Raw genomic sequence first — 17,042 nt, forward strand, 5'->3', positions numbered from 1 at the left:
AATAGCAAATAGAAATTGGATCGTGATATGGGATATTTAAGAAGTTGAAAAGCCATCAACTGTTGTTATTGAAAGGTTGAAGAAAAAGATTGAAAAATAAGGATTTAACATTGTTTGTTTGAAAATGCTAATTGCTAGTTTATTATATTTACTAAAATTTACATATTTTTATTAACAATGGATATATTATAATATCATTTATTTCACTAATAAATTTTACATAGTCTAAAGGATTTATATTTAATTTAAATAATTTAAAGACTTAAACTATTATAATTAGCAATTTAAATCAACTAATAAATTATAAAATATATGAGCTTTTATTTCACTCATACATTTTACAGAGTTGGAAAGATTTACATTTAATTTAGCTAATTTATAGATTAATATATTATAATTAGAAATTTAAATCTATTAAATATCACCGATTAATTTAGAAAATCACCATCAAAATGGTCTGTCATAATAAGCCAAGACTTGGGAAGCTTTTAGCCCAAAGATAGTTGATCCAAGCCCACAAAGTGTGTAAATACCTAGGGCATTCTAGAATACTCCCACTCAAAAATATTGTGTGAAATGTCTACCAAACTTTAGAATATTCCTTGTAATCTAGACCATCCATTTTTATAAGCAAATCTCAGCCATACATTGAGGAGGTGGAAATGCCTATAAATACCATCTCTCCTCTCATTTGTAAGTATCAAGCAAAAACTAAGCCCAAGAAGCAAGTAAGTAATTCCTTCCTTAAGTTTTGTGAAAGTTTGCTTCTTATTAATACAATATTATTTGGTGTTTTGTATTAGCATTATTTTGGTTGTCTTTCCGTTATTATTTTTGATGTTATAAATTATTAATTAATCTTGGAGTTTATCATTGTGCTGATATCCAACAAGTAGTATCGGAGCATTAATCCCAACAAAATCTACTAGTAAATTATAAAATATATGATATTTATAATAATAAAACAAAGAATATATATATATATATATATATATATATATATATATATATATATATATATATATATATATATATATATAATAAAACTGAAAATTGCTACCTGACAAATTTGCCAATGGAAAGAAATAAGAGCAACTTTTCCCATTTGCTGGTTTGAAGATAATTATTATGATTAGATGTATCAACGAAAAATATAGATTCTATTTCAAATTAAAGAAGGAAAAAGATAAAGATTGAAAAAGATTGAAAAAATAAGGATTTAACATTATTTGTTTGAAAGTAATGATATTAGGACCATTTAGGGCTTTGTAAATTATAATTATTTTATAAAGTTTTAATATTAGAATATTTTAAGTTTTATGCTAAATTGCTAATTTATTATATTTACTAAAATTTACATATTTTCATTAACATCTTTTATTTCACTCATAAGTTTTACATAGTCTGAAGGATTTATATATAACTTAGCTAATTTATAGATTAAACTATTATAATTAGGAATTTAAATCCATTGATAAATTATAGATATATGAGCTTTTATTTCACTCATAAATTTTACATAGTTTGAAGGATTTTATATTTAGTTTAGCTAATTTATAGGTTAATATATTATAATTAGGAATTTAAATCGACTAAAAAAATGTGATATTTATAATATTAGAAGAAAGAAAAAAATATATATATTACCTACCAAACTGAAAATTGCTACCTGACAAATTTGCGAATGGAAGGAAATAATAGCAACTTTTCCCATTTGCTGGTCTGAAGATAATTATTATAATTAGATGCCCTTTACAGCTAATTACTATTTTGTTAAAGCAAAACAAAAGGATAAGAAAATATAAATCTAATAAATGTGCATATAGAAGAAAGATTGATATGCGAGTAAAATATATGACATATATATAACAATCAAACATTTATATCAAAACTCAAAACTACCACATGACATTTGGCCAATGGAAAGAAACAAGAAAGAGCCACTTCACCGTTTGTTGATTTGGAGATAATTGTTATAATTATTATATTTGCTCTTTGCCGGACATTGCCACTGTTTCGGTTCGAATCAAAATCGAATCAGAATCAAACTGTGCTGTAGATGCATCAAAATCGTACCGAAATCGTCGGGCATTCCGAATCACCATCTCTATCTTCATCACCTATGAATTCGTCCTCGGAGATGACATCATCCTCATCTGCAAAACTAGGCATAACATCGTCCATCAACAAGTCACGAAGAACAATACCTTTGAAGGAAAATTTACGTCTCCTATCATCAGCATAATGTTCGTGCTCCATTTTATTGTTGCATCAATTTTATCATATAAAATAAGAAATGGAGGACATAGTCTTGATGCAGATTTGGCTAAATACATAATTTATCTCTGAACTTCATTACTTTAACCTTATAGCACCTTCAATCTTTCATTTTTATTAGTTTAACCAGTAAACACTTTAACTCATAAAATTACATCTGTTAAACGATTTATTTTAGAATTATTTTATTGAATACTTGATCATTTAAATAGTTGAAAAATGTGAACGTTATTATTCCAAAAGTTATGTTAACTACATATCAAATTAATATTTTGCATATAAAAACTAAAAATCATAAAAAATAATTGCTCTTAATATGGAGAAGTATTTAATATTACCAAAATTTGCAAATTATAATAGATTATCCATAAAGTTCGGGATATTATAAAGCTAAAAAATTACAAAATTCAGGGGCCAACTTATGTATTTGGCCCTGCAGATTTTAATTACTGATGTTGAAAACGATGTCGGACAACATTGTCTATGTGAATTATTGTAACAACGTAGTTAAAATTAATTAAAATAAAAAAGAAATTAGAAAACAATTCAAAATAAATTAAACAATGAATAGAGAAAAGTTCCCCAATTTGAAGGCAGAAAGTCATATAATATTTATCTAGCTAGGAGAAACGAAATTACAAATATTTTTATTCTTTATTTTTTTTTCATTAGAAAAATAAATTTATTTTATTAAAAATCCATGAAAACTTATCAAACTTGTAAATTTGTCCTTTATTTTATTTGAACGAGAAAACAAACCAGTGGTTAATTTCTATTTTTCTTAAATAAGAAAAGAAAAGAAAAATAAGAATTGATTAATTAATATTTTACAAAGGTTTTACATAAAACTCTTTCAATTATTAATATTTTTTAGTTATTCATATTTTCATCCGCATATAAATATCCTAAAATTCCTCGATTGCATGAGGAGCCAAAGACTAAGATTAATGAATTTTTTATTCTATTGTTCATTCCATTGTAGCTTATTCATAGTTAATTACTAAATTTTCTTGAGTAATAAGGTCAACTACTTAATCTATTGAAAGAGGGAGGGGCTCCAAAATTTTTCGAAGTTGTTTCCTTTTTTTCAAGCAATATATAATTAAAGCACCCCAAAAATAATTCACTAATCATAACAAAAGAAAAGAAAAAGAACTAATCAACCAATGAACAATACTTTCTTAAATAATATCAATTTGATAATATTATCAATACATGATTGCATATAACAAAAGAAGAAGAAGAATGTATGACATACGTATTGTAAAACGATAATTTAATTGTACTATGACAACATTTATTGTGCAAATAGATTTATTAATAGTTCAACACCAGTAATGCACACTCTTATTCATGTATGAACTTTCTTTTATATATATATATATATATATATATATAAGGCTTACTTATATCTCCAACTTCAGCTTTTATTTGTATAACTACAGATGCCTTTTCCATATCCATGTCAATGGCCATGCTTGTTATCATGATCATGATCATGTTTATTATCATGCTTATATTCGTTTCTGTGCCCGTGCTAATTATCTTCCTTATGGTCGAGCTTGTGATCTTCCTTTTGATCATGGTCGCGTTTGTGATTTCTCTTACGGTCATGATCGCGCTTGTGATCTTCTTCACGATCGTGGTTACGTTTGTGGTCTTCCTTACTATCATGATCGCGCTTGTGGTCTTCCTTACAGTTGTCATGGCGCTTGTGATCTTCCTTATGCTCGTCCTCGCGCTTGTGGTCTTTCTTATGCTCATCCTCGCCTTTGTGATCTTCCTTACACTCGTCCTCGCTCTTGTGGTCTTCCTTACGATCATTGCTGTACTCGTGGTTGTTCTCATGCTTGTAGTCTTCCTTGCATTCATCGTCGCTCTTGTGATCTTGCTTATGGTCGTCGTCGCGCTTGTGTTCCTCCTTGCGGTCGTCGTCGCGCTTGTACTCTTCCTTATGGTCATGTTCATGCCCATACTGCTGCACATGTTGATATCCACGTTCGTATTTGTGCACTTGTGCATTAACTTCTACAAATTGAATAAAGTAATTAGATTAATTAGTATAAATATAACAAAAATTTAATTGTTGGAAAATGAGAGAGGAAGGCTGGTTATGAGTTTTTGCAACAAAGGCTTAAACATAAACACATAACAAATGAAAGATAAATACATATTTGATTAGAGGAAGCTAAAAACTCACGGTTTTGAACAGTTTCAACAAGTTGGCGAGCTAAGACCTCCGACGAGGTGAGAAGAAAAGTGGCCAAGACAATGCCGATAAGAAGAAGAAAAGCTTTTGAGAACCCCATTTTTCTTTAGCAACTCAAAACTACAGAAAAGATATTTGCTCAAGTTTTGAATGAAAAAGTGCAGTAGCCACTCCTCTATTTATACAGAAAGTTTGCAAGGAGATGTATCAATCAATGGTTGGACTATTGGAGTTTAATATAGCTGAAGTTATATAAAGAAAAGTTTAAATTTACGTAAACTTAAGTTTAAATTAGGAATTTTATCAAAAATAATTAATAATTATATTTACATTATAATATGTATATATAATAATATATGGTTTAGGATATATTTTATAGCTATTTGAAATTCTATGAAAGTTTCCTTAAAAAAAAAAAAAGTTGTATGAAAGTTGGCCAATTACAAATTTTGAATATCAAATATTATTTTATTGACTGAAATCATTAATTTTATTTCATTTGGAAATTCTAATTAATATAAAAATTTTTAATTAAAAATTAGGAACGTATTTTACAAAATTTAAATTATAATTTGAAGATTATTTACTAAAGTATTATATTATATTAACTAAAAGATTCTCTATTCACATCCTAATTAGAAAATTTAATGATATTATTGTAGTGACTGAAATATTATTAATTTTTAATTCATTAACGATTTTATAACTATAACTTATATTATTTTAACATTACAAATTTATAATAATATAAATTTACTAGGAAGTTTGTCCTATTCTAGTTAGATATTTAATGTTTTCTACAAATTTTAATTAGGAGTTAGAATCCTATTATAAAAATTTTTTGTCCTATTATATATATATAGCTTTAATGGTTTAAGCTATCAAAAATTGTTTAATTACTTTTATTTAAGAAGAAGAAAAGCTTTTGAGAAGTCCATTTTTCTTTAGCAACCCAAATCGATAGAAAAGATATTTGCTCAAGTTTTGAATGAGAAGGTGGAGTTAACAACTCTATTTATACAAGAAAATTTTGCAAGGAGATGTAGCAATCAATGGCTTAGGACTATTAGAGTTTAATACAGTTGAAGTTACATAAAGAAAAGTTTAAATTTACGTAAAGTTAAGTTTAACTTGAGAATTTTATAGAAAATAATTCATAATTATATTTACATTATAATATGTATCTATAATAATATATGGTATAGTGTATATTTTATAGCTAATTTGATGTTCTATGAAAATTTTTTCCTTCAAAAAAAATTGTATGAAAGTTGGCCAATTACAAATTTTGAATATCAAATATTATTATATTGACTGAAATCATTAATTTTATTTCAATTTGAAATTTTAATTAATATAAAAATTTTTAGTTAAAATTTAGGAACTTATTTTACAAAGTTTTAAATTACAATTTCAAGATTATTTACTAAAATATTATCTTATATTAACTAAAAGATTCTGTATTTTCATCCTAACTAGGCGAAGGGCTGAACATTACTTGGATTGTTTTGTTACTATACATCATATTTTGTAATTTATAAATTATTTTTAATGCATTTATATTATTTCATAATCTACATAACTTTTAAGAATTAATATTTTGAATTACAAAAATTTCAATTTGATTCCACATTTAAAAAGTTTATTAACTTTAAATATCAATAAATTAAAGTAGTTATTTTAATTTCAATGATAATTCTAAGAATTAAATGTACAAATGTCGTATTTTATTGGTCAGTTTTATATTATTGTTCTCGCGAGAATTTATATTAGGATTTAACTACCCTATTAGGCATTGATATGGATAAAAAATCATATAACGGAAAAATTTTAAATTTTATTCTATACTAAAAGAAAATCGTGTCTAAAAAATAAGATATACAATTCAATAATAATTCTACCAATTGTAGAAATAAATATCATGAGAGAAAAAATAAAAAATTTGAGAATAGTGTCTAAAAAATAAAATATACAATGCAACAATAATTCTACCAATTGTGGAATTAAATATTATAAGAGATGAAAAAATAAAAATCTTATTGTTGTTGGTCAATATGGAGTTCCTTCTTGGTACAATGATTTTCGAAACGCAAGTTGAATTAAACATTCACTCAAAAGTTGAAATTTTCTCTTAAAACTCTTTGCAAATTTAGTTGATTCATCGATGGCTTCTATTATAATAACAAGATAAATTGAATCCTCAATAAAAATAAAAAAAGAAGCAAGAATGAAGTAAAAGAACATCTGAAAGAAGCAAGAATGAAGTAAAAGAACAGAGCATCTGAATATAGATAATTAAACATATATGTGTATAAATTTCCAATAAAATGCCACTCTCCTATAGGAGAAACAAAAATGAAAAGGAGAATAGTTGATTGATAATAAGGATAAGATTAGATTTCGAAATTGAATTTGACTTAAATTTCAAAATTGAGTTAACTTAGATTTTATTTGCTCGCTAAATATTAGATTAGAATAAATTTATAAAAGAAAAAATATAACATTCAAAAGTTATTAAAAAATAGAAAATTTATAGAAAAAGATAATAAGGAAAGCTATAGAATGCCAAATCAGCTTTGTAGAGTTTTTTTTCTTCAGAATTATATATATAAGAAAATTTAATGATATTATTTTAACATTACAAATTTATAATAATATAATTTATTAGGAAGTTTTGTCCTATTCTAGTTAGAAATTTAAAGTTTTCTACAAGTTTTAGTGAGGAATTAGAATCCTATCATAGAAAATTTTTTTCCTATCATACTATTATATATATATAGTTTTAATGGCTTTAGACTATCAAAAATTATTTAATTGCTTCTGTTTATTATATCATGTTTTTGCTAATTAAGAAGTATTGAGTTTGAAATATAAAACTTATATTATCGAATTTTATTTCCACTACTGGAGTCTATACATGAAAAAAGTGTGACATCCTACCGAGTCGAGTCTTAGCATAGAGTTGAGTAGTCGAGTTGAGTCGAGTTGAACCAAACCCGGTTGGGGTAGAATGAGATTATAAGTGGACTTATTTGAGTGAGAGAAAAAGATAAAGCATGTGGGTGAGGATTGATTTGTATTAAAAGATTGAGCTTGGGTCTTTAGTAGTAACCTGTTAACAATTGAGGTACCATTTAGGAAGTTTTCCATAAAATCCTTTGATTTTTGATGGCCTACCCATAATACACATTTTCACTTTCCCATTTTCATGTTTATCTTCATCTTCTTCCTTTCCTCTTCCACCTTCTTTTCAATTTTCATGGTAGTTAAGCCTTAACTTCAATTTTTCTTCTATCTAAGTAAGTAAACCTTTTTGAAGTTCATAATTGAATCATTTGGTGCTATTATTTTAGAATTCATAAGAATTCTTATTGATAGGTGAAGGGAGTTCTAAGAGTGTAAAAAGAAGCTAAAGAAGAACTCAAGCTTTTTGGAGTAAAGGTTTGATATCTCTTGTTATTTTTCATTTTCTTTGCATGAGAATTGTGTGGTGTGTTGTTAGTGAGATATATTGCTTATTGTTGAGTGGGAGGACTGGTAATGGTGAGAAACAGGGGAGAACAGGGGAGGTATTGAATAAATGAAGTGAATATTGAGTTTATGTTGAAACAGGGCTTGCTGGAATTTTACCAGTAACTTCATCTTGATTTTGACCCCATTTATTGATGGAATTAGGAAGTTTCATAGAAGCGTTATTTGTTCCTCTATGTGTTAGCTTTACATGGGTTTTTGAATCATCCAAATTGGAGTTGTATATTGAGAGATATGACCAAAAGAGTACAGACAGTGCAGGCTGGAAGCGCGCGCGCGAATTGCATGATGAGTTCGCGTTGCCTTCTCGCGCTCGCGAATTTGAACTACGCGCTCGCGACTTTCACCTGAAACTCTCTGACTCTCATTTGGCACATCTCGCGCTCGCGACTTTCAAGTACGCGCTCGCGACTTGTGCTCGCAAACTCTCTGACTCTCATGTGGCACATCTCGCGCTCGCGACATGTAAGTGCGCGCTCGCGTACTTAGCCCATGGCCTGCAAGCGCTCGCGACCTTCATCGCGCGCTCGCGAGTTTGGCCTGGGAACTCACTGTCTCTCATTTGGCACTTCTCACGCTCGCGACTTTCAAGTACGCGATCGCGACTTGTGCCCGATAACTCACTGTCTCTCATCTAGTGCATTACGCGCTCGCGACCTTGCAAGGCGCGCTCGCGACTTGTGTTTTCATGCATTTTTGGACTTCTTTTTCAATGCAATTGTATTCCTTTGCTTCACTTATATGCCTCTAATCATTTTAACATCAAATACAACATTAGAACATGTATCAAAACAACATGCAAGCATGCAAATGATGTGAAATCAAATATACATTATGAATTATGAAGTTATGAATTATTCATGTGATGTTGTGTTATATTATTGACATACCAACATTATGCTCCATTGAGGTTAGGTAGAAACCATGTAGATAAGGCTATGTCGCGACATAGGATAGCAGATCTGCACCTCATACAGTTGGATACTCCGGCTACAGGCCGTTGAGTGGATATGATTATATGGGCCATAGCAGCCAAGCATATAGTATTCATCCAGTTTCATACAGTTTTTCTTATCACTTCGGTTTCACTATAACCTTATGGAGCCATACAGATATCTTGATATAACATTTCATGAATTATACAGTATTATAAACAGTACAAAGGATAATCAAGGTATCATGAAAGTATCATGATGTGTGTGCTTATATGTGCCATATGTGTTTACATGGTTCTTTCTACACATGTATGTATTTCTTTGTTTCTTTATCTGTTGAGATATCCACTGAGCTTTATTTGCTCAGCGAGTTACCTGTTTAAGTCGCAGGTTTTGAGATTGGACAGTAGAGAGTCAGCTTACAACTGCTGCAGTTCATCTGTAGAAGACTCAGTCTTCAAGGTAGCTACTCATACGGATGTGTATTTTTGTTTATCCTTTTTATGGCATGTACAGGGCACACAGTTGGGCCCATTTCATTTTGTAAACTAGTATCATGTTTTGTAAATATAAAGTACATTATTTTTGTATACAGTATCAGCATGCTATTATATTCAATATACATTATGATTTCAGCATATCAGACCATACAGTCAACCAGTTTGTAGCGCCTCGGTCCGGTTCATTCGGGTTTACGGGTGGACCGGGAAGGGGTGTTACAAATTTTGGTATCAGAGCCCTAGGTTTAGTTTCCTCGGGCTTGCATGCATAAGTCAGTATAGTGTACATGCCATGTCTACCCTGATGAACTAAGCAGTTGTTATTCTTTTAGGAGGATGTCACAGGAAGGTGAGAGCGAGTCACACGTCTCCAGGCCAGTGGAGGGTGAGGCTCCAGTAGCACCAGGTCAAGAGGTGTTGTTAAAGCAACTTGCAGATACTTTTCGACAGATTGCAGGGGTGATGCCTCAAGCACCAATAGTAGTAGAAAGAGAAAGAAAGCCCCCACTAGAAAAGCTTCGGAAATATGGGGCGAAAGAATTCAGTGCTAACAAGGATGATGGTCCAGAAAGAGCTGAGTATTGGTTAGATGGGACATCGAGAGTCCTGGAACAATTACAATGTACACCAGAGGACAAGTTGGTTTGTGCCACATCATTGCTCATAGATGAGGCATATACATGGTGGACTACTGTTCAGCAGCGGGTCTCAGCAGAGGAGAGACCAGACTCAGAGTGCACCCAGTGCATATCAGTCAGAAAGCAAGAGATTCAGAGGTGCTAGTAGTTCAGCTAGTTCTAGACCTCCCTTTAGCCAAGGCACAGCTAGGGGTGCTAACATGCCAGCGGTATCAGTTGTGGCTAGTTCTGCCGGAGGTAGTCGAGGTTCAGGCAAAGGAACTGGTAGAGGCACCGGTAGAGGTGCAGAGTCAGCCGGTTATCCTTTTCCACCTTATGAGCATTGTGGCAGACGGCATGGTGGAGATTGTTGGTTGGTGACTGGTAAATGTTGGATATGCGGAGCATCAGACCATCAGAAGAAGGATTGTCCGAAGAGGGCAAAAGTTCCTACACAGTTCATAACAGGCAGAGGTAGAGGTGAGAGCTCCGGAGGGCAGAGACAGCAGTCAGAGACTGTGGACAGACCTGATACTAGAGGTCCAGCTAGGGTCTATGCTATGCGAGCCAGAGAAGATGAGGAAGCTCCAGATGTAATAGTTGGTGAGTTTTCCTTATGTGATCATACAGTTTATGCTTTAATTGATCCTGTCTCATCTCATTCATACATTAGTGTACCTAAACCTTGGGTTAAAGGGTTAGAAGTTGCATATGTGAGTCAGGGTATGGTAGTTACAAATCCATTAGGAGATGTAGTACAAACTCATACAGTGGTTGAAGGATGTCCAATTGTTATTCATGGAAAAGAGTTTCCAGGAGATCTTATGGAGTTGCCATTTAGAGAAGTTGATGTTATTCTGGGTATGGATTGGCTATCCAGACATCAGGCTATAGTTGATTGTGCAAAGAAAAGGGTGACATTATATACAACAGCAGGGGAAGAGATTACAGTAGTTGGGAAGCGGCGAGATTTTCTGGGTAATGTGATATCAGCCATGGCAGCAAAGAGATTAATTCAGAAGGGTTGTGAAGCATACTTGGTATGTGCATTACAAGCAGAGAAAGAACAGTCAAAAGTGCAAGATATACCAACAGTGTGTGATTATCCAGATGTATTTCCAGAACAGTTACCAGGGTTACCACCAAGGAGGGAAGTGGAGTTTACCATCGATGTCTATCCTGGAGCAGCACCAGTATCAATTGCACCTTACAGAATGGCACCAGCCGAGCTAAAAGAGTTAAAGATTCAGCTACAGGAGTTATTGGATAAAGGCTTTATCAGACCTAGTGTATCACCTTGGGGAGCACCGGTATTATTTGTAAAGAAGAAAGATGGATCATTCAGACTTTGCATTGACTACAGACAGTTGAACAAACTAACAATCAAGAATAAGTATCCATTGCCTCAAATCGATGATTTGTTTGATCAGTTAAAAGGTGCAGGTATGTTTTCTAAGATCGACCTTAGGTCGGGATACCATCAGTTGCGGATAAAGGAAGAAGATATCGTTAAGACTGCATTCAGGACCCGATATGGTCACTATGAATTTTTAGTCATGCCATTCGGTCTCACAAATGCACCAGCGGTTTTCATGGATCTCATGAACCGCGTGTTTCATTCATATCTGGATCAGTTTGTGGTGGTGTTTATAGATGATATTCTGGTCTACTCCAGCGACAGGGTTGAACATGATAAACATTTGCGGATTGTACTTCAGACACTGAGGGGTAAACAACTTTATGCCAAGCTCAGTAAGTGTGAGTTTTGGCTGGAAGAAGTTTCTTTCTTAGGACATGTGGTGTCATCGGAGGCTATTAGAGTGGACCCTAAGAAGATTGAAGCTATTGTTGATTGGAGACCACCCAGAAACGTCACAGAAGTTCGAAGTTTTCTGGGTTTAGCCGGTTATTACAGAAGGTTCGTAAAGGGATTCTCCATCATTGCATCACCTTTAACAAGATTGTTGAAGAAAGAGGTAGTATTCCAATGGGATGATAGGTGTCAGCAAAGTTTTGACACTTTGAAGAAAAAGTTGACTGAAGCACCAGTGTTGACTCAACCAGTGTCAGGTAAAGACTTTGTGTAACATCCTACTGAATCGAATCGTTGCATAGAGTCGAGTCGAGTTGAGCCGAACAAGAACCCGGTTCAAGCCATTTAAATCCAGAGTGGGGTAGAATGGGATGTAACTTAAATAAGTAAAAGAAGTGGACTTACTTGAATGAAACAAAAAGATCAAAGTATAAGGAGTAGGACTTACTTGCACTAAAATATAAAGTTTAGGTATTAAAATGTAACATATGGAAAATATAGGTACTATTTGGTAATTTTTAACACACAATCAAAGATAAATTTGGACTACACGAGACTTCCATTTCAGTTTGCCTTCTTCATTTTCTTCATCTTCATCTTCAACGTCTTCTTCATCTTCATCTTCCTCTTCATCTCCTTTCATCTTTCTCCTCATCTCCTTCCTTTCTCCATCCATTTTCATGTGATTTAAACACTACATTCAACCTAGAACTCTATCCAAGTAAGTAGCCCTTCTTGATTTTCATACTTTTATGATATTTTAGATGATTTCTAAGAGTTATTATGTATAGGAGAGGGGAACTCAAAGTTGGAAGAAAAGGAAGCTAAGAAGAGGATTTAAAGCTCTTTTGGTTGAAGGTTTGATATCTCTTTTAGTTTTTCACATTTTCTTGCATGAAAACTTGTGTAGTGTGTTGATAATGAAAACATATATTGCTGAATGTTGAATTAGAGGTCTGTAAATGGTGATAAAGCATGGGATGAATTGAATGAATGAAGTAGATATTGATTTCATGCTGAACCCAGTTTGTTGGACCATTGACCAGTAACTTCACCCTGATTTTGACTCTGTTTAACGATGGAATTAGGAAGTGGTATAGAAGAGTTATTTGTTCCTCTATGTTTTATCTGTCCATGAGTTTTTGAATCACCTAATTTGGAGTTATAAATTGAGAGATATGACCAAAATAGTACAGACTGTGCAGGTTGGAATCAACAGTCTGGACGGACTGGAAGTTGCTCATTTCGGTAAATATTTGCCTACCTTACCAACGTAATTAAGAGATGTGGTAGAAGACAAATTTGTAGCCTAATGTGTTAGCTAACCATAGAAGGCAGAATCACCTAAATTGGAGTTATATATTGAGATCTGTGACCAAAATAGTATAACTTGTGCAGGCTGGAACCCAACAGCAGGGCAGACTGACAGTTGCTACTTGAGCTCAATGTTTGACTACCGTACCAACGTAATTAAGAGATGTGGTAGAAGACAAATTTGTAGCCTAATGTGTTAGCTAACCATAGAATGTAGAATCACCTAAATTGGAGTTATAAATTGAGAGATATGACCAAAATAGTATAAACTGGGCAGGCTGGAAACCAACAGCAGGGCAGACTGGCAGTTGCTACTTGAGCTCAATATGTGACTACCTTGCCAACGTAATTAAGAGATGTGATAGAAGAAAACTTTGTACCTTAAGATGTTAGCTAACCATAGAATTTAGAATAGCCTAAATTGAACGTATACAGAAAGAGTTATGATAGGATTTGTGAAACATGTACAGGCTGTCTGGCAGATTTCAAGAACACATTAGAAATGATGTTGGAATGCATATGTAGATTCATTCACCCGAAAATTATTACTGCATTTTACCTTCTAAGTGAACTTAATTCAAACTAAGAATTTCCTTAATCTGAATGGTAAAATTTAGTTACATAAATATTAGTAAGAATTGCATCGCGGGTGCAATAGCTAGAGTATTTCCATGCAAGTTACTTTATACATTATCAATGGTATGCATTATTCCTCATTAGATATTTTCTAAATAATTCTTGTATTATCACAATACACATAATATGCTCCATTAAGGTTAGGCAGAAACCACGTAGATAAGACTATGTCGCGACATAGGATAGCAGATCTGCGCCCCATACAGTTTGGTACTCCAGCTACAGGCTGTTGAGTGGATATGATTTATATACGGGCCATAACAGCCCAGCCATACAGTATTCATCCAGTTTCATACAGTTCATACAGTTTTTCTTATCACTTTGGTTTCACTATAACCTTATGGAGCCATGCAGTTATGTGATTTATTATTTATAAAGTATACGATGGTTAATAAAGTTGCAAAATTTATACAACATCATGAACAGCAGGTAAAATCATGAAAGTATAATGATATGTGTGCTTATATGTTTATTGTTTTATTTCTTATTAAATTGAGATATCCACTGAGCATTATTTGCTCAGCGAGTTATTTATTTAACTCGTAGGTTTCGAGACTGGACCGTAGAGAATCAGCTTACAACTGCTGCAGTTCATCTGTGGAAGACTCAGTCTTCAGGGTAGCTACTCATTTGGATATTTTGATTCTGTCTATCCTTATCATGGCATGTACAGGGCACACAGTTGGGCCCATTCATTTTGAAAATTAGTATCATGTCTTGTAAAAATATTAAGTACATATCTATATTTTCCTCATGTAAAAAGCAACAGCTTGACATCATAATCAGCATACAACATGATATTAGCATAAAAGGACATAGGTTCAACCAGATTGTAGCGTCTCAGCTCGGTTCATTTGAGTTAACGGGTGGACCGGGAAGGGATGTTACAAATTTTGGTATCAGAGCACTAGTTTAGTTCCTCGGGCTTAAATGCATATGTCATTATAGTGTACATGCCATGACTACCCTGATGAACTAAGCAGTTGTTATTTTTATAGGAGGATGTCACAGGAAGGTGAAAGCGAGTCACACGCCTCCAGAGCTGTGGAGGGTGAGGCTCCAGTAGCACCAGGTCAAGAGGTGCTGTTAAAGCAACTTGCAGATACGTTTAGACAGATGCAGGGGTGGTACCTCAGCATTAGTAGTAGTAGACAGAGAAAGGAAAGTCCCCCACTAGAAAAGCTTAGAAAATATGGTGCAAAGAATTCAGAGCTAGCAAGGACGACAATCCCGAAACATGTTGAGTGTTGGTTAGATGGTACTTTAAGAGTCCTGGAGCAATTACAGTGTACACTAGAGGACAAGTTGATTTGTGCCACGTCATTACTGATAGAGGAGGCATACACATGGTGGACTACTGTTCAACAGAGAGTACCAGCCAGAGCAGCGTACATGGCAATTCTTTTTGATGAATTCAAGAAAAGTTCATCACAGACGGCTTATCTTGATGCTAGAAGGAAGGAATTCTTATACCTGAGACAGAACAGAATGTCAGTTGCAGAATACGAAAGAGAATTCACAGACTCAGCAGGTATGGTGACCGGATAGTGGCTCAGAGGCAGAGAGGTGTAAAAGTTTCAGGAGGGCCTGAACGATGAGATTCAGATGGGAGTGGTAGCTTCCAGATTCAGAGAGTTCTCAGCTTTGGTAGAGGCAGCTCAGGAGATTAGAGCGAATTCAGGCCAGTCAGCGTACCAGACGCCAGCGGTCTCAGCAGAAGAGAGATCAGACTCAGAGTGCACCCAGTACATATCAGTCGGAGAGCAAGAGATTCAGATGTGGTAGTACTTCAGCTGGTCCTAGGCATCCTTTTAGCCACGGCACAGCTAGGGGTGCTCATGCGCCAGCGGCATCAGTTGTGGCTAGTTCTGCCGGGTGGTGGTCGAGGTTCAGGCAGAGGAGCTAGTAGAGGCACCAGTAGAGGCACAGGGTCCGATGGTTATACTTTTCCACCTTGTGAGCATTGTGGCAGACGGCATGGTGGAGATTGTTGGATGGTGACAGGTAGATGCATGATATGTGGAGCATCAGACCATCAGAGGAGGGACTGTCCTAAGAGGGCAGAAGTTTCTACACAGTTCATAGCAGGCAGAGGTAGAGGTCGGAGTAGAGGTGAGAGCTCCGGAGGGCAGAGACAGCAGTCAGAGACTGTGGACAGACCTGATACCAGAGTTCCAGCCAGGGTCTATGCTATGCGAGCCAAGGAAGATGAGGAAGCTCCAGATGTCATAGTTGGTGCGTTTTCTTTATTTGATCATACAGTTTATGCTTTAATTGATCCTGGATCATCACATTCATACATTAGCGTACCTAAACACTGGGTTAAAGGGTTAGCAATTGAGCATGTGAGTCAGGGTATTTTGGTTACTAATCCATTAGGAGATACAGTAAAAACTCATATAGTAGTCAAAGGGTGTCCAATTGTTATTCATGGAAAGGAGTTTCCAGGAGATCTTATGGAGTTACCATTCAGAGAATTTGATGTTATTCTGGGTATGGATTGGCTATCTAGACATCAGGCTATAGTTGATTGTGCAAAGAAAAGGGTGACATTATATACAGCAGCAGGGGAAGAGATTACAGTCGTCGGGAAGCGACGAGATTTTCGTAATGTGATATCAGCCATGGCAGCAAAGAGATTAATTCAGAAGGGTTGTGAAGCATACTTAGTTTGTGCATTGAAAGCAGAGAAAGAAAAGTTAAAAGTGCAAGACATACCAACAGTATGTGATTATCCAGACGTATTTCCAGAAGAGTTACCAGGGTTACCACCAAGGAGGGAAGTGGAGTTTACCATAGATGTCTATCCTGGAGCAGCACCAGTATCAATTGCACCTTACAGAATGGCACCAGTAGAGCTAAAAGAGTTAAAGCTTCAGCTACAGGAGTTATTAGACAAAGGCTTTATTCGCCCCAGTGTATCACCTTGGGGAGCACCAGTGTTATTCGTAAAGAAGAAAGATGGATCACTCAGACTGTGTATTGATTATAGACAGCTGAACAAGCTGACAATCAAGAATAAGTATCCATTGCCTCGAATCGACGATTTGTTTGATCAGCTAAAGGGTGCAGGCATGTTTTCTAAGATCGATCTCAGGTCGGGATACCATCAGTTGCGGATAAAGGAAGAAGATATCTCCAAGACGGCATTCAGGACCCGATATGGTCACTATGAATTTTTAGTAATGCCATTCGGTCTCACTAATGCAC

General features: G+C 34.2%; 1 protein-coding gene and 1 long non-coding RNA gene across 2 annotated transcripts; one reads left to right on the forward strand and one right to left on the reverse strand.

Moving 5' to 3' along the window:
* Positions 1-4,047: 4,047 nt before the first annotated feature.
* LOC149491629 (uncharacterized) lies at positions 4,048-4,614 on the reverse strand (the record flags this gene model as incomplete). Its single annotated transcript, XM_089717167.1, is given in 2 exon segments — positions 4,048-4,305; positions 4,478-4,614. Coding segments are annotated over 2 exon segments (367 nt in total), but the record flags the coding sequence as incomplete, so codon positions are not given.
* Positions 4,615-12,248: 7,634 nt separating this feature from the next.
* Positions 12,249-14,514, forward strand: LOC149491630 (uncharacterized). Its single transcript, XR_016319349.1, has 3 exons — positions 12,249-12,603; positions 12,674-12,740; positions 14,379-14,514. It is a non-coding gene; the product is annotated as an uncharacterized LOC149491630 (long non-coding RNA).
* The last annotated feature ends 2,528 nt before the right edge of the window (positions 14,515-17,042 follow it).

This window comes from Jatropha curcas, unplaced genomic scaffold, assembly GCF_041381405.1.
Source record: "Jatropha curcas cultivar XTBG-Jc1 unplaced genomic scaffold, XTBG_Jcur_1.0 HiC_scaffold_1034_pilon, whole genome shotgun sequence".
Lineage (NCBI taxonomy): Eukaryota > Viridiplantae > Streptophyta > Magnoliopsida > Malpighiales > Euphorbiaceae > Jatropha > Jatropha curcas.